General features: G+C 37.4%; 1 protein-coding gene across 5 annotated transcripts in view; it reads left to right on the top strand.

Annotated features, from left to right (window-relative positions):
* Nucleotides 1-19,016, top strand: part of grin2bb (glutamate receptor, ionotropic, N-methyl D-aspartate 2B, genome duplicate b) — a 109,632-nt gene that overhangs the window by 82,414 nt on the left and 8,202 nt on the right. For all 5 annotated transcript variants that reach the window (XM_046837511.1, XM_046837513.1, XM_046837510.1 and 2 more), the window contains 5 exons: nucleotides 449-574; nucleotides 3,703-3,932; nucleotides 10,047-10,207; nucleotides 13,885-14,072; nucleotides 18,379-18,617. In XM_046837511.1, the coding sequence (XP_046693467.1) occupies nucleotides 449-574; nucleotides 3,703-3,932; nucleotides 10,047-10,207; nucleotides 13,885-14,072; nucleotides 18,379-18,617 (944 nt within the window). The remainder of the gene's footprint in view (nucleotides 1-448; nucleotides 575-3,702; nucleotides 3,933-10,046; nucleotides 10,208-13,884; nucleotides 14,073-18,378; nucleotides 18,618-19,016) is intronic.

Here is a 19,016-nt window from a genome sequence, read left to right as displayed (position 1 = left end):
GCTTCCTGGTTGTGATGTTACCCCGACGGTGATGCCGCACCTTCCATTGGACAGATTACACATGGACATTTCATAGCATCATTTGACGTATATTATTGTGCCTTTTTTTATAGTTCTTTTTTTTAAATTTGTTCAATTCAGTTTTTTTTTCATACACCTTTTATTAAATGATATTTGACTATCTTTCTGCATTTAAAGAACTCATATATTTTTATTAATTCTTTTAATAGTTTTAGATTTATTTTTCAAAATTCTGTCCTTGTTTTACTTCTGTCATTCCAAGTATCTTCTCAGACAAATAAGCATCTTCGCATCTTGATGTTTCTGATCCTGCATGACAAAGAAATCTGCCCTTCTGAGGAGCTGTAATACTGGGTCAGAACTTGTCATATATCTGTCTCCATTCTTTTTCTCTCTCTTTCTCTTTCTCTCTCGCTCGCTCTTACAGAGCCTTTCAGTGCTGATGTGTGGGTGATGATGTTTGTGATGCTGCTGATCGTATCTGCTGTGGCCGTCTTTGTCTTTGAGTACTTCAGTCCAGTTGGCTATAACCGCTGTCTGGCAGATGGACGAGGTATGCATGCACTGACACATGCTTGCGTGTATATGGTGAGAGAACACCTATTAAACACCCTGACACATTATCACCAGGATTTCACAAGCAATCTATCTATGTCGGAAATGCATGTTTCTTCACATTATACTGATCATCACAGTGGGATTTTATCTTTGCTGGTAAAATTAAGTATAGATTATAATTTAACACATAAACCGAGGTCAGTTTGGAAAAGGAAAAGGTGTGTGGGTGCAGCTGTGCATCATATTGCGATAGAAGGATTTAGTAATGCCAAAGAAAGGCTAATATTAAAAAAGCTAAACAAACACACAGTAGCTAGCAGCATTACTAGACGTATATCATGATGGTTAAAAATGATTCATTGTAATAAAATTAATTCTAATGAAATACCTACTACATGTACAGTTTCTCACAAAAATGAGTACACCCCTCACATTTCAGTAACCTTTTAGTATATCTTCTCAAGGGACAAAACTATAGGCATTTTTATATATTTTAGTCATTGTGCAGCTTGTATAGCAATACAGATTTACTGTCCTCTGAAAATAACTCAATATGCTGCCATTATTGTCTAAATAACTGCCAACAAATGTGAGTACACCCTAAGTGACAACTCAAAACTGTGTTCAAAGTGTCAATATTCAGTGTGAGCACCATTGTTATCTAGCACTGCCTTAATCCTCCTGTGCATGGAATTCACCAGAGCTGCACAGGTTGTTGCTGAATCCTTTTCACCCCTCCGCAATGACATCACAAACCTGAGGATGCCTTACAGGGGCTCAATAAGGTTTAGATCTGGAGACATACTTGGCCACTTTATCATCTTCACCTTCAGCAAGGCAGTTGTCATCTTGGCGTTGTGTTTGGGGTTGTTTTCATGTTGGAAAACTGCCGTTTAGCCCAGTTTCTGAAGGGAGGGCATCATGTTCTGCTTCAGAATGTTACAGTAAATGCTGTCACCTTACGAACGAGTTATGTTCCCAATGACCGTTCGTACCATGAATTTGTTTATAAGTTGTTACTGTGTTCGTTATTGACTACACATCTCCTAATGATGTAAACGCTATAAATACTATCAAATAAACAATAAAATATACTAAAACAAATCGGAATAATCATAAAATTTATTCGCCCTAGTCCAGTGCGCATCATGTAGACTTGTTGCAGTCGATGATTAGCTAGCGTTAGGTAGATTAGCTCCTCTCCGTTTAGAATTTTTCCTGACTCTGAATAAATTTTACTTTGAGTTCAGATTTTTTCGTACCCGTGAAAGTTTGTAAAGTGAGGAGCGTCTGTACATGTTGGAATCTATGTTTCCCTCAATGAACTATAGCTTCCCAGTACCAATTGCACTTATGCAGCCCCAGACCATGATGCTACCACCACCACGCTTGACTGTAGGCAAATCATCAGAGGGTCTTCATTGGGTGCCATGTTGAACATCCAGTGGTCAGTATGAGAGAATTGTACTTAAAGCACCATTTTATCTGCTTTAATACAAGATACACAAATTTGTATGGTCCTGTCAAGCAGACAAAAACATGAACATGGTTATTAGAACATGTCGCTTACAAGCTGCACATTGACTACTCTAAAATATATTCAAGTTTCGTTTCTATAGTATTGTCCCTTGAGAAGATATACTAAAATGGTGAAATGTTAGGGGTGTACTCTCTATTGTGAGATACAGTACAACAATGTCATTAAACAAAAGGATTAACAATTATAACAAATATAAAGAATAGGTATAAAAGCCAGTTTTTTTTATTTAAGTAGGTAACAAGCCCACTACTATCAACATGCTATTTAAATAGGATTTAATTTTGCCTTTTGTTCTTTTTACATATTGAGCATTGTCCACTTCTATGGCTGTATCCCTTTTACAACATATGAAAGAAACAGTGTCTTTTCTGCAAACACAATTTGGCTTGCAAGTGACATGATAACATGATACAGCAACATTGGTATTTTCTATATGATGCATTCTTTAGGATACTGTGAATGCAGAGACTTTCTGTATGTTTAATATACCCACCTACCATACCTTAAATTTCATAAGCTCAGTAAGTCAAATAATCATAGAAGTTAGCTTGGATAAAATTTAATTATAACAAAAAAATGTGTAACAAAAGTGTGAATATAAAAAGTCAAGGTATCATTGGACGCAAACAAAAAAAGTTAACTTCATTCATAAATTAATTCATTGAGTGTCATGAGCAGGTACACACAAAAATAGCGCTGGTATTTTATACATTGTGTTTTCCATTGTTACCAGCGGAAGTGTTACAATTTATATTTCATTTTTGTAATAAAATAAAAATGAATAAATAAATATATAACCCTTCTCCTTTAGACCATGCCCATTTTAGATCCTAGCCTGGACGCAATAAAAAAATAACAATAATGTCACACTTGTACATTTAGTTGCCATCCCTTAATACATAAATCATCTACCCGCTTTGGATTTAGAGTACAGATCCAGCTCCAGATGGTACCACTGCATTACCTCCCTAATCTTTTGTTATAGTGGATTTTTTTGGGTTCACAAGAATAAAATCTTAACAGACAGAAGAACTTATTATAATCAACTCAGACTTATTTGAATAGATATAGGCTGAAAGCAAACCACTGACAATGCTGCACTGTGCTGTGTTCAGGTAATCGCTGGGAGCTGAGAGAATACAGACTACTGATTTCTCTTCTCGCCCCCAGGCCCATGTTTAATGACATGTCCCCATTACATAAGCCTGTTGTACTGTGCTGAAGCTAAAAGCTATTCTAATTTTCCATAACTATAACATACTGTAGAGTCCCTCTGTGTCTCTCAGTCTAGTCATCTGAGAGCATTACGCCTTTTTCACCTCAAATTACTGTTGCAGCGCCTTCTGAATATGCTTATGCTGGCATCTACATATAAAAAGCTTCTCTTTCTTCGATAATTTTTTAATTGTTACCCTTAATCTTAGCTTTTCTGCTCACCATCTTTTACATCTCTCTCTCTCTCTCTCTCTCTCTCTCTCTCTCTCTCTCTCTCTCTCTCTTTCTCTCTCTGTGGGCTTTCCTACATATGTTTGGTCATGTTTCTTTTCCTATCATTAAATTCTTTTCATGTTCTCTGTTTTCAGAGCCAGGTGGTCCCTCATTCACAATTGGAAAGGCCATATGGCTGCTCTGGGGTCTAGTCTTCAACAACTCTGTGCCTGTACAAAACCCCAAAGGCACCACCAGTAAGATAATGGTATCAGTGTGGGCCTTCTTTGCTGTCATCTTCCTGGCCAGTTACACTGCCAACCTGGCTGCCTTCATGATCCAAGAGGAGTACGTTGACCAGGTGTCTGGCCTCAGCGATAAAAAGGTACTCAGGAGTTACCTATAAAACCCAGATTACTGGTGATAAGGGTTTTCTATCAGTACTGTGGGAAAGACATTTGAACACAGGCCTACACAGTTCAATATTTCTATTATTACATCACCTGTATTTGCAACAAAATTTGTGTAGCACTTTGTGTTTATATTTACAAGTACATTCTTGTTTACAGTTCTCTTTTCGCACTTTTCGTCTTTTGTCTGCACTGTTTGCACTAGGTTGCACACGATGCACTTTATGTGGCGAGGACAACTTAATTTAGTCCTTAGCTCTGTGTTCTGTATGTAACTGTACAGTATGTTGTGTGGTGAGATGTAGCTATATGTTGTTTTATGTAGCACAATGGTTCTGGAGAATCGTTGTCTCATTTCACTATGTACTGTTTAATATATATATATATATATATATATATATATATATATATATATATATATATATATATATATATAGTTGAAATGACAATAAAGCTTCTTGAATTGATTTGACTTGACATTTCAGCAATCATTTTAGTATATCTTTTCAAGGGACAATACTATAGAAATAAAACGTATATATTTTGATTGATATATATATATATATATATATATATATATATATATATATATATATATATATATATATATATATATATATATATATATATTCTGATATATTTTAGTGTAGTCAATGTGCAGCTGGTTTAGCAGTACAGATTTACTGTCCTCTGAAATTTATTTAACATACAGGCATTATTGGTAAAATAGCTGGCAACAAATGTAAGTACACCCTAGGTGATAACAGCTGTATGACGCCTAACCATGCCAAGCCACATTCATTAGTCCACTGATTCATTAGTTCCACTCTTAACAGGCCTCACAAGGGGCTATCAAAGAGTCCTCATGTTGTGAGTCAGGTGCAGAAGCTGCTTTAAAAAACAGACGCATGAGTGCTGCAGCATTGCATTAGAGGTTGTAGAAGCAGAAGGTCCACTTGTCAGTGCTCAGACCATACGCTGCACACTGCAACAAGTCAGTTTGCATGGCTGTCGTCCCAGAAAGAAGCCTCTTCTGAAGCTGGCTCACAAGAAAGCCCGCAAACAGTTTGCTGAAGACAACCTGTTCAAGAACATAACATAAGTACTGGAACCATGCCCAGTGGTAGGATGGGACTAAGATAAACTTGTTTGGCTCAGATAGTGTCCAGCATGTTTGGCGACACCCTGGTGAGGAGAACCAAGAAAATTGTTTCTTGCCTACAGTCAAGGATGGTGGTGGAAGCATCATGGTCTGGGGTTGCATAAATGCTGCTAGTGATGGGGAGCTTTGGTTCTTTGTGGGAAACATGGATTCCAACATGTACTGTGACATTCTGATGCATCCTTTTAGAAACTGGGTCGAACAGCAGTTTTCCAACATGACCCCAAACACACCACCAACATGAAAACTGCCCTGCTGAAGGTGAAGATGATGGAGTGTCTAGGTATGTCTCCAGACCTGAACCCTTTTGAGCACATGTGGGGATCCTCAAGCAGAAGGTGGAGAAGCACCATGTGTCTAACATCCAGCAGCTCCGTGATGTCATTATGGAGGGTTGGAAGAGGATCCCAGCAACAACTTGTAGAGCTCTGATGAAGTCCATGCCCAGGAAAATTAAAGCAGTGCTGGATAACAGTAGTGCCTACACAAAATATTGACACTTTGAACACAGTTTTGACATGTTCACTTAGGGTGTACTTAATTTTGTTGGCAGTTATTTAGAGTTAAGAGTTATTTTTAGAGGACAGTAAATCTGTACTGCTATACAAGGTGCACATTGACTACTTTCGTTTCGTTTCAATAGTATTGTCCCTTGAGAAGATCTACTAAAATGGTTGCTGAAATTTAAGGGGTGTACTTTTGTGATATACTGTATATATTTTTTGCCCTTTTTTAAATTTGTGCTTTTCTACTTACAGTGATCCAGGAGACATAAAATAAACCTTTAAGACAATACTTATATTTAATTTACCTTAGCCTCGGTGTACCTTGTTTTACCTTACTTTACCTTTGGTTGTCAGTTATATTGGCTCCTCATTCTGTTTAATGTTTTTTCTTAGTGGAAGTAGAGCTTGTTTGCTGTGAGGCTCAGGGAAGATGGCTCTTCCCTACCAGATGTTTTCACTAAGAAAGTTGTTGATTATATAGAGGCTGCGGCTTTATTAACTCTGCGCTGAAAGCAGAAAATGAAAAAAAGTTGTTTATGTTCATAGACTATCAAAAGTACAAATGGTATATTAACATGTAAGGCTATTTAATAATGGTTAATGGCAATGACATGTTTATACACACAACATATTTCATATGTAATATACTAAAGTAATCTTGGTTTGTTTGCCTTCTATGATTTGCCTGTATACATGATTTTAATGCCTTTGGGCTGTATTTAGATGTAGTTTTTAGATCTCCCATTAAGATTTAGCAAATCACCTCCATATATAGTTTGTAATATTTTGATGTTGATAGATTTTTCTTGATTAGCAGCATCCGAAGCATCCAGAATTATTCAGTACAAGCTAAAGTACAGCACAAGTACTTGCATTTTAACCCTTAAATAAATCACAGGTTAAAAATGCAGACTGAAGAAGGAAATGTTGTGCTTTTGGCTGTAATACAATATATCATAAAAGCAAGGGGGAAAAACTAGCATAGATAAGAATTATTTGTCTAAATATAATGAATGAGAAGAAAGCAAGCCCTGAAATTGATATCTAATACAAGTGTAGTGTATTTATGTAGCAGCAGAAATACCCTTAAATAAAAAAATCTTGCAGTAATTGATACAAGTTCGATTTATTTAATATCATGCATCATTATTCGGCAGCTTATAATAAATAAAAAGGCATTAATTGCACTTGATCTGGAACACCCTAGATCATTTTATTATTTGTGTGAACTTAAAGGACCTTGATAGTATTGATAGTATATCAAGGTCAGGAAATTGTAACTTTACGTGTTTTCAGCTAACAGCTTTGTGCATGCAGTAGTCAAGTCAATTCAAGTTTATTTCTAAAGCGCTTTTCACAACAGACATTGTCTCAAAGCAGTTTTACAGAATTTTAAGACTTAAGGTGAATGATGCATTTATCCCTGATGAGCAGCCATGGCGACTATGGCAAGGAAAAACACCCTTAGATGTTATGAGGAAGAAACCTTGAGAGGAACGAGACTCAAAAGGGAAACCCATCCTCATTTGGGTGACATCAAGAGTGTGATTATAGTCTTTAAACAATACAGAACACTGGAGAGTAAGAACTAACATGAACATTATGAGTAATGTTCTTTCTACAGTCATTTACAGTCATTTGTGGTTATAAAACTAGGAGCTACTGAGCAACTCATAAAATAGCTCAACATTTGCAATAATCATAGATCCAACACCAGCATCTCCATGCCAGAGCCTTTAAACACTTAAGGAGGTCCAGTGTCCAAACTCCACATTAAGTGGGATCCAATTGGCGCTGGTATGTCTCTAGATGGTTCAGGATGTTTGCATCGCCATCTACTTCTTTAAAGGTCCACAATCTTTATAAGGTGGGCCGTGACTGGGGCTGGCGCAACCTCAGGATGCCTCTGGATGGGTAGAGAAAGAGAAGCAGTGGAAAGGAATTAGCATAGCTGCTGTTCATGATATTAACGAACACAAGTTGATAATGGGCATTTGATCAGATGTAATGGAGCACAAAGTTATGATGTGATGTGTGTTATGTGTAGGCTTTGCTAAAAAGATACTTTTTAATCTGAGTGTGTCTGAGCCCCGAACACTGTCAGGAAGACTATTCCAAAGTTTAGGAGCTAAATGTGAAAATGCTTTACCACCTTTAGTGGACTTTGCTTTCTAGGAGCTACTAGAAGTCCGGAGTTTTGAGATCTCAAGGAGCGTGACGGATTGTAGCGTGTTAGAAGACTGGAGAGATACATGGGAGCCAGACCATTTAGTGTTTTGTAAGTAAGAAGCAGTAGTTTGTAGTCGATTCGAAACTTAACAGGTAGCCAGTGTAGGGATGATACGATTGGGGTTATATGGTCATATTTTCTTGACCTTGTGAGAACTCTGGCTGCTGCATTCTGTACTAACTGTAGCTTGTTTACTAATGTCGCAGGACAACTGCCTAGTAATGCATTACAATAGTCCAGTCTGGAGGTCATGAATGCTTGGACGAGCTTCTCTGCATCAGATATAGACAATATGTTTCTTAGCTTAGCAATATTTCTAAGGTGGAAGGCGGCTGTTTTTGTAAGATGGTTGATATTATTTTTAAAAGACAATTTGCTGTTTAAAATAACTCCCAGGTCTTTTACTGTTGAACTAGTAGTTATAGTACATCCTTCTAAATGCAGGTTAAAATGCTGGAGCTTCTGTGTACTGGTTTTTGGGCTGATGAGCAAAATCTCTGTCTTATCAGAATTTAATAATAGAAAGTTATGAGTCATCCAATCTTTTAATTCTTTGACACTCTCAGTTATCTGAGCCAATTAAGCTGTATCGTCTGGTTTCAATGAGATATATAGCTGGGTATCATCAGCATAACAGTGGAAGCTAATCCCATGCCTTCTATTATTAGCCTTTTAATAATATTTTCTAAGGGAAGCAGGTATATTGTGAAAAGCAGGGGTCCTAGAACTGAACCTTGTGGCACCCCATAATTTACTTGCATTAACCTGGATAGCTCTCTATTTAAGTCTTCAAAATGGTAACGATCAGACAGGTAGGATTGAAACCAGCTTAATGCCTGTCCCTAAATGCCAATGTAATTTGTAAGCGATTTAGCAGAAGATCATGATCTATAGTGTGGAATGCAGCATTAAGATCTAGTAAAACTAACAGAGAGATGTAGCCTTGTTCCGAAGCTAAAAACAGGTCATTAGTGATTTTAACTAGAGCAGATTCTGTGCTATGATGGGGCCTAAAACCTGAATGAAACTCTTCAAAGATATTGTTCTCTTGTAAGTAGGAACATAACTGGGCAGAGACAATCTTTTCTAAAATCTTAGACATAAATGGGAGATTTGAAATGGGTCTGTAATTTGATAGTGTGTTTGGATCCAAATTAGGTTTCTTAATGAGAGGCTTAATAACTGCTAACTTGAGGGGTTTAGGGATGTGACCTAAAGATAGTGAGGAGTTAATAATATTCAGAAGAGGTTTACCAGTAATACTTTTTTCAGTAGTTTAGTTGGAATGGGATCTAACAGACATGTTGATTTAGCTGAGGTAATAACATCATACAGCTCTTCCTGTCCTATACATGTAAAGCAGTGTAGTTGTGGAGTTTTAAGCAGTATGCAGTACTCATAGAGGTGTCCGAGTAACATCTATTGCTTCATGATAGTATGCAAAAGTCACAAATTCTGATTTCACCCCTACCATAACAAAATCTTTTGAAGAAAATGTGATAAAAAATTTAATGATTCTCAATAAGGGTTTTTCTTGAACAAACCTAATGGTTCTTGTGTCAAACTTTCAAGCCATTTGAATTAACATCCCTAAATGTTGTTTTGACTTTGTTTGGTCGGTTTAGTAAATATGCATCACATGTTTATTTTTTTCATGGCAGATTCAGTTAACGTGCCTAGACTTGCTCAATGTGTTCCACATACCCCAGTAGTTCCTTGTGCTAATTGCTGTTACTGCATACATTATACGTGTAGTATGTTCTTGTAGCTTTGCACTTGGCCTTTACATAAATGAGAAATTATTGGGCTAATGGGAACTAGGTTGCAGCTGCTAAAACAGGAAACAGAAAACAGAACTGACAACTGACAAAGAATCTGTGGTAGTCAGTTAATCATTTATTTATAAAAAAAAATATTTAATTTGATTTTATTTTACATTTTTAGTTTGTGCTGTATTTTACTAACATTTTGATACTTTTTTAACTGAGAATGTATTTGATAAAACATAAAACATGTGATTTGAAGATGCTGCATGTATGTAAATCAGCTATGGGGGAGGTTTTAAATTATTTTGCACCCAACTGTTGAAAAGATATTACACTGTGTACAGTAGTGTTTCTGGATGAATGCAGGTTTAACCACCATGTTCACACTGACCTTTCTCTCTCTCTCTCTCTCTTTTTCTCAACAGTTCCAACGGCCGAATGACTTTTCTCCACCGTTCCGTTTTGGCACGGTTCCTAATGGCAGCACGGAAAGGAACATTAGGAACAACTACAAAGAGATGCACAGCTACATGACCAGCTTCCACCAGAAAAATGTAGACGAGGCCCTGCACAGTTTAAAAACAGGGTAAAAGAGAGAAAGAGGTTAAAAAAAGCAGCACAAGTGTGTTGGGGATGAAGAGAGACGAGAGAGGGAGACAGATAGGATATGAATGTGTGTGAGTGGGTGCTCAGTGGACACGTAGCTTCTAATAGAAACAACATGGAGAAGCCTGCGGCAGTTTGTTTAGGAATGACTAAACCACACACGTAATGTTTGTACAATTTATCTACCAGATTCCACTTATGATTGGTGTAAGATTCACATTTACACACTATACTATTATATGAAAAAGGCAGAAATGGTTCTAAATTTTCCTTACTACTATTCAAATAGGACACAAGCCTTGTCAAAATTATTGCAACATCTATGTCTAGCGTTCTGTACAACATCTAACGTTATGCAACAAGGAATGTTTGCAGTTACAGCACACCAGAAAATTCCGATATTGATTGTATTGTTTGTCTCAAACAATAAACAGGAAGATTAAAGTAGTGGAAAAAATAGGATGTTGGAAAATGAGCATAATGATCAAAGACATTGTGCACTGTGACTTTCATTTGGTTGTTACAAAAGGAATGAAAAGCATTCTTCTTCTTCTTCTTCTTCTTCTTCTTCTTCTTCTTCTTTTCTTCTTTTAGCTGCTCCCATTAGGGGTCACCATGGCAGATCATACTACTCTGTCCTCTACATCTGCCCCTTTCAAACCAACTACCTGCATGTTTTTTTCCTCACCACATCCATAAACCTCCACCTTGGTCTATTTTCCTTTATCCTGGTGGTTCCATCCTCACCATTCTTCTTCCTTTACACCCCATGTCCCTCCTCTGCACATGTCTAAACCGTCTCAATCTCGCCTCCCTCACCTTGTCTCCAAAACGTCATACATGCGCTATTGCTTTAATAAACTAGTTTCTAATCCTGTCCATCGTTGTCACTCCCAATGAAAATCTCAGCATCTTCAGCTCTGCCACCTCCAGCTCCACCTCCTGTCTTTTAGTCAATGTCACTATCTCTAAACTATACAACATTACAGGTCTCACCACAGTCCTATAAACTTTCCCTTTCACTCTTGCAGATATTCTTCTATAACAAATCACTCCTGCCACTCTTCTCCACCCACTCCATCCTGCCTGCAATCTTTTTTTCACTTCTCTAACACACTCTCTATTACTTTGCACTGTTGACCCCAGGTACCTGAAATCCTCCACCTTCTCCACCTCTTCTCCCTGCAACTGCACCACTTCACTGCCCTCCCTCTCATTCACACACATGTAGTCTGTTTTATTCCTACTGAATTTCATTCCCCTTCTCTCCAGTGCATACCTCCACCTTTCCAGGCTCTTCCCAACCTGCTTTCTACTCTCACCACAAATCACAATATCTGCAAACATCATAGTCCATGGAGACTCGTCCGTCAATCTGTCCATCACCAGTGCAAACAGAAAAGGGCTCAGAAGCGTTCCTTGATGCAGTCCCACCTCCACCTTGAACCAGTCTGTCGTTCCTACTGCACACTTCACCCCTGTCACACTGCCCTCATACATGTCCTGCACCACCCTCACATACTTCTCTGCTACACCTTACTTCCTCATACAATATTACAACTCCTCTCTTCACACCGTGTCATATGCTTTCACTAGATCCACAAAAACACAATGCAACTCTTTCTGACCTTCTCGATACTTCTCCATCAACATTCTCAAAGCTAATATTGCATCCGTAGTGCTCTTCTTCAGCATGAAACTATACTGTTGCTCACAGATGGTCACTACTTCCCTCAGCCTGGCTTCCACTACTCTTTCCCATAATTTCATGGTGTGAGTGTTCAACTTTTTTACCCTGTAGTTAATGCAAGTCTGCACATCTCCCTTATTCCTCAGGCATCCTCTCACCTTCCCAAATCTTGTTGAACAACCTGGTTAAAAACTCCAATGCCATCTCCCCTAAACATCTCCATGCTACTACTGGTATGTCATCTGGTCCAACTGACTTTCCACTCTTTATCCTTTTAATCTCTGCTCTCACTTCCTCCTTACTAATTCTATCCACTTCCTGCTGCACCATCTCCACATCATCCAACCTTCTCTCTCTCTCTCATTTTCCTCATTTATCAGCAGCTCAAAACACTCCCTCCATTTTCTCAACACACTCTTCTCACTAGTCAACACATTTCCATCTACATCCTTTATTGCTCTAACCTGCAGCACATCCTTCCCAGCTCAATCCCTCTGCCTTTTCAATTGGTACAAATAATTGTCTCCTTCCTTAGTGTCCAACTTCTCATACAACTCCTCACATGCCTTGGCTTTCGCCACATCCCTCTTCACCTGCTGCCGCATCTCCTTGTACTCTTGACTATTTTTCTTGTCTCTCCGTCGATCCCAATTCTGTTTCGCCAACCTCTTGCTACTTTTGCTCTCCTGCACTTCCTTGTTCCACCACCATGTCTCTTTGTCTTCCTTTCTATTTCCAGATGTCATGCCAAATACCTTTCTAGCTCTCTCCCTTATCACTTCAGCAGTAGTTGCCCAATCATCCAGCACCTCTTCACCAACATTGAGCCCCTGTCTGACCTCTTCCCTGAATCTCACACTACAGTCTTCTTCCTTTAGTTTGTACCACCTTATTTTTTATAGTCCTCACTTTTCTCCTCATCTTTTTCAACTCCAACGCCATCCTACAGACCACCGTCTGATGTTGTCTAGCTACACTGTTCCCTGCCAACACCTTACAGTCTCCATTCTCTTTCAGGTTCCATCTCCTACATAGAACATAGTCCACCTGTGTACACCTTCCTCCACTCTTATACGTCAAATTAAAACCAATACTAACATAATTTTAATAAAGTTTTTTTTTTGTTTTTTTTTTTTTACAAAAATGTTTTTTATACAATTAACAAAACATAGGAAATATACGGTTATTAGAAAATAATTACTGTTAACCCAAGTTGATTAGTTTCTTCTAACTGCAAGCACAACACAACATTAAACTTTTATTGTATTGGAAAATCTAAAGTTGCTGCTTTATTTTTGATTGTTTGATTGTGAAAATGCTAAATAAATGTGTCCTCCCTTAATGCTTCACCATATCAACAGTAACCAATCATTAGCCTATTAGTTAAGACATTTTCTGTGTGATTGGCTTTGCAGCTGCTCTATTAGAAAATGATTCCACATTTTCCGGCCAATCAGAAAATGTAACACATATAAATGTATTTAAACCAATGTCAGACCTATGACTTATGAAATATAACAATCAAAAAATTCATAGTTACTGAAAGCATTGGACTATTCATAGTATCAATGTCAGGCTTTTTTAAATGGCTACCAGATAAATTGAACAAATAAATGATGGCTGATTCAAAACTGCACTTTCTGATGTCAGGTATCTTGCAGTGGCTTGGACATGTCTCATCATGCTCAGAACCCACACAACTGCTACAGGGCCAGTCACAGCCTCAGCAAGAAGTCTTTTGATTAGTAACGAAGTACATGGACTTTTTTAGCTTACTATTCGCTAACCTGACCAGTAAAAAAAAAAAGCAATAAGTACACACGGATTAGTCACAGGCTTAAAAACCCACTGTAGAATTCCCTGACTTCTGGAGTTTAATTTATTTTCTGCTGCCAAATAAAGCTGGCAGTCATTAGCTTCAATCAATGCCCAAATTGATGATCATTTCTTCTTTTTTTTCTTGACAGAAAATTGGATGCATTTATCTATGACGCCGCAGTGCTGAACTACATGGCGGGCAGAGATGAGGGCTGCAAGCTTGTGACAATCGGTAGTGGTTATATCTTCGCTACCACAGGCTACGGCATCGCCATCCAGAAAGATTCTGGCTGGAAAAGACCTGTAGACCTTGCTATTCTGCAGTTGTTTGGAGATGGTGAGAACTACTAGTTCATATTCATAATTTATTTCTCACTATATACCATGTTGTGAATCCTGGCTACTGAACCACATCATACCCTTTTATGATGTATAAATACTAATAGATTTAGTGATAATCAGACAATAATAACTCTAGCTTTTGTTGATTCTTTTGGAGACTATTTTGCTTCACTGTAAGCAGAAATATAAGAAAATGTAGACAATTCATCCAAGAGTTTTCTTATATCGATTTAAAATTCTTTGGAGGTAGTATAGAGATTAGAGAATAGAGTATTTTCTGCAGAATGTTCTTCTGAAGGCGGGTATCATATTCACTCTGAAATATAAAGTTAAAAGGTCTAGGAATTAAGATGAATAATGTTTCTCTTTGTATACTAAAAAGATCTAAGGTGGACCAGCTTTCTAATCATCAAGCCAATTTCCAGTTCTTCCTGAAAAGACCCAAGACCAACATTGTAATCTTTTCATCTTCACAAATAGATTTTCTGACTGAAGTATGTTGTGTGAAAACACACCAGCTATTCAAAATTCAGTTGTTTAGTCCTAGTAAACAACTGATTTATTATTAAATGTAAAATATATATTAAAAGAAATCACTGTAGCAACTTAAGCACTTTTTCACTGGTTTTTAATTATGTACACACACACACACACACACACACACACACACACACACACACACACACACACACACACACACACACACACTAATAACTGTGCGGCAGAAATGTTACCAGCAAACCCATTGATTTAAGCATAGCTGATATTCCAGGCATTGAACAAACTAACATGTCGTTTTCACTTTGTTCTTATTAACATTTATATTTTACCCTCGAAATATTACTTGAAACTGACAATGTCCATGTTACTTCCACTCATTTTTGACCCTCTTCACTTAGTTTCTTATTTGGTCACATGTCTAATTTGTTCATTCCCTTCATTCTGCATGTCCTTATATAAGCTTTTCCTCTGATCTTCTCAGTCATGTTTCCCAGTAATTTTAAGATATGATTTTTTTAAATTCTCACTTCAGTTTTTCCACTGTGTATTAAAAAAAATCTCAGGTCTTGAACCTGACTTGTCATTTTTATGTTATGGAATTGCATGCATCCACCCTGTCTGCCTGTGATTTGACCCATGCTATGGCTATCAGCAATTTTCTGGTAAAACCAGAGTACAGTCACATCTCTTTCCAGAGTCCTCCCTGCTACATTTCACATATTTCTGTTTGGGATTTTGTATGTGAATCATGCTGTATCTACAAAGCTTTTGTTTCAAATTTCATAACTATCAGAGATAAGAAGAACAGAGAACGATAACCTTGTGTTAAGCTCAATCTGGAAAAAATACAACAAAAGGTATATGAGTATCAAACCAAAAAGGTGCTGAGTATATTTTTTGAGCTTTTTAATATTTAGTAATACCTTGCCATTTCTACTGCTTCCTGTTATATTTATTAAATGAGTCTTGGCTGATGACATTCTCATTCTGAACAAATTCGAATCTACTTGAAAACTGTGCTTGTGTCCCATTGTGAGCACATAACAATTTTGAGAACAGATTTCCAAATCAGGCACCGTGCATGTACTGACAATTGTGTTGAAATTAACCAAACAAAGTATTCAGCTTACATTATTCATGGCCTAGATCCTGGACTACCTTTGAGTGATTGCTTACTCATGCATCCATATAGCCATGCACAACTAATAACATGTGTTGGCTTAGCAGTGCAGCAGCTGCCCTTCTGGGGTCAGGTCTGCTGTAGGTGTATTTGGGTGTGTTCGATGTTATTCTGTAGCCACTAGACATTATCTAATATTGGGATAAGTTCCAGGATTGAGGTCATAGGTGTATATTGGCTGGGTTTTTATAAGTGAATTTGGGATGGTATCTCATGTGTGTGATGTAGTTGCAGAATTGCACAGGAAGCATGTTTGTGCTTTCTTTCTAATTCTACTCAGCTTTTTCTGGCTTTCCTACACACTCATTTCTGTCTAAAGGGAACAGGCCACTAATGGGAGCATGCTTCTTCTTTACTCAGACAAGACCAATACCCTGACAGAAAGAAATGTCTCAGGTCCTACAGCCTATAACTCCTATCAGATCTTTTCTCCTACTCTCTTTGAGTAGGCCACTGTAAAAAAATAATAGCTGTCTGTGGATGTCAGAATGTCTTTTGCAAGCATCTTTGTGGACTGTTTTTCTTTAGGCATGATATCAAAGATCAGACTCTTTCCTGGCTTCCACCCTTCCATCAATTGTGTAGGTTTATTTTTTCTTTTAAGTTGAAGCCTTTATGTGTCTCATATCCATTATAGTAATGTTCTTTTCTTTGCATATGCAATCTTGCTGAGAAATTATTGACAAAGAACAAGTTCACCCAAGATATACTGTAACATCCCTGAGCAAAGATGGTTAAGGGGCTTGTTCAGGGGCCCAACAGTGGCAGATTGCCATACACCTCTGGACAAAGTACTGAAATCATACATTTAGGAAATAATGTTGGGATTGGGGACACTTTTTGACTGGGTCTAAAAACAAAAATTCAGTCAGACAAATCCACAATGTCAATATTCAGGTACTTTAATATGTTTTTTGACATGCATGAAATGATAATCCAGCAGCTTTTACCCAAGGTCTGTTTTTGCCAGTTCCTGTTTTGGCAAACTATTAAATGTATGTATAGTAAAAGAAATCAGTTGGAAGCGCTCTATAACATGGAAACCCTATATGGTTATATGCTATGCTATATGGTTTTACATTTATTCTTTGAGGGTTTTCCAAGATGGACGAGTTAGCAACAGCAATGATGGTATCATTTGAAGAACTATACAAGAAATACTTAGTACCTATATTCAAAGAAACTATTTTTTAAATAGAATATAGTACAATATTCAGTATATATTTTGATAGCCTACGCAAGAGACATTTTTAAATTAAATATCTTTTAGAGTGACTCAGAAAACCCTCTGTTTCTTCCTTTTCCGTTTTTGTCATGTTTCTTGTAACCCAATACTATGAAATGGTGATTCAGTAGCTTTTACCATTATAAAAACTTACAAAGTTCTGGTTTTACCGGGTTCTGTTTTTCAGTGTGCATGTGCATTGAAAAACACTGCTTGTCACTGTAAGAACAAGAGCCAATATATGAACTCTAGCTAGGGGTGGATGTGATATATGAAGTATATATTGACATTATACTGGACATGTTGATGATATTGTATACCTGATACCTGTACCGTTTGGTGTTTCATATATCCTTATATGTTTTTAACCTTAAATTTAATTTATTTATTTACTTTTTAACAAGAATGTAAAATAAAACAGATATTTTCATTTGTATCTGCTTAGAACACATAATGTATGTGTACATAGTGTTTATTAAATTTGAGGACACTTTGAAAGAGGCAGTACTCTTCACTCCAATCTACATTTATTTTTCAAAAAAGCCTCTGTTTTCTCAAAAAAGGCTATTGTGACAATTTATTGATATCATCTTATGGCACAGATCTTGTTATGGGGGCCATGATCTTGTGCCTGCTTTGATGACTGCAAAGACTTTAAGGTCACCCTTAGCACCAAAACCTAAATCACAAGTGACACTTATAATCAATCATTAATAAGGAAGCACTCCGATGGGAAAACATCCAGAGTAATGCAAGATGACAAATGTTGTGTGTCTCAGGGGCCTAATTTGTTTACCACACTCTGCATCAGACAGCTTCAAAACAAATCAAGTTCTAAATACAAAGATGCATTTGCACAAAACCGTTTAAAAGAACAACGAGTGCATTATCCATAATCACAATAGAAAAAAACATTAATGCACAAATTGAATAAACTCTTAAAAGCATTTAAACACTTCCATGTCCTGTTTAGGCACATGTACTGTACAATGTGTCCCACACGTGCACACACACTTCAACTTGGATTACTAGACTTTTTCAACTACAGTACAGGCACTTTAACTTAAGGCAAAGACATCAAACACTTACTCATCTCTATTTCTCTCTGTCCACTCCTCTCCAACCTCTCTGTGTCCTTCACCCAAAATAACTCTCTTCTGACCGACCACCATTGTCCTATTATTTACTTCTATCCATAACATTCCTTTTTTTACCCTCTTCAAAATCCTAATTCACTCTTTTAATACAAAACTTTCATACAAAAAAAAAAACCCAATACTTACCTCATCTTTCTGTTGCTTTCACCCCTTCCATTCCTTTTTTCTTCTGTGCACACATTTTGTCTCTATCCCTCTTTCTCTTCCTCTCTCTTTCTCTTTCTTCTTTACTCCACAGGTGAGATGGAGGAGCTGGAGGCACTGTGGTTGACTGGGATTTGCCACAACGAGAAGAACGAGGTGATGAGCAGCCAGCTGGACGTTGACAACATGGCCGGCGTCTTCTACATGTTGGGGGCAGCCATGGCACTGTCACTCATCACCTTCATAGCTGAGCACCTGTTCTACTGGCAGCTACGCTTTTGCTTCATGGGCGTGTGTTCGGGCAAGCCTGGTGTCACCTTCTCCATTAGCAGGGTGAATGAATCCGTCTGCTTTTTCCGGTTACAAGTTAAATAATGGGCACTGTTGTAATACAGTTGTTTTTGAAAGCCCCTGATGTAGCAGTCTAAAAAACAAGACTGGAAATTATTTAACCATAACTATGTTGTAAATTATAAAATCATGTTTAATACCTTATTCGCTTCCCTAAAATAAAAAGCTGTCTGGATGGATGGGTAACCAAAATTTGCATCCAAACTAGTTGGAAGAGATCTCAAAAATAAAAATGCTATGCTATATAGTTTTAAATTAAATCCTAGCTACATTGGATGGATCCCTGGATGGATGAATTAGCAACAATTAGGGTATCATCTGAAGAACCATACAAGAGGGACCTACTGTTATTCAAAGAACCTTGATTTCTAATAGTGTATA

This window comes from Silurus meridionalis, chromosome 24, assembly GCF_014805685.1.
Source record: "Silurus meridionalis isolate SWU-2019-XX chromosome 24, ASM1480568v1, whole genome shotgun sequence".
In the NCBI taxonomy this organism is placed as follows: Eukaryota; Metazoa; Chordata; class Actinopteri; order Siluriformes; family Siluridae; genus Silurus; species Silurus meridionalis.
This window is presented reverse-complemented; position numbering and strand designations above follow the sequence as displayed.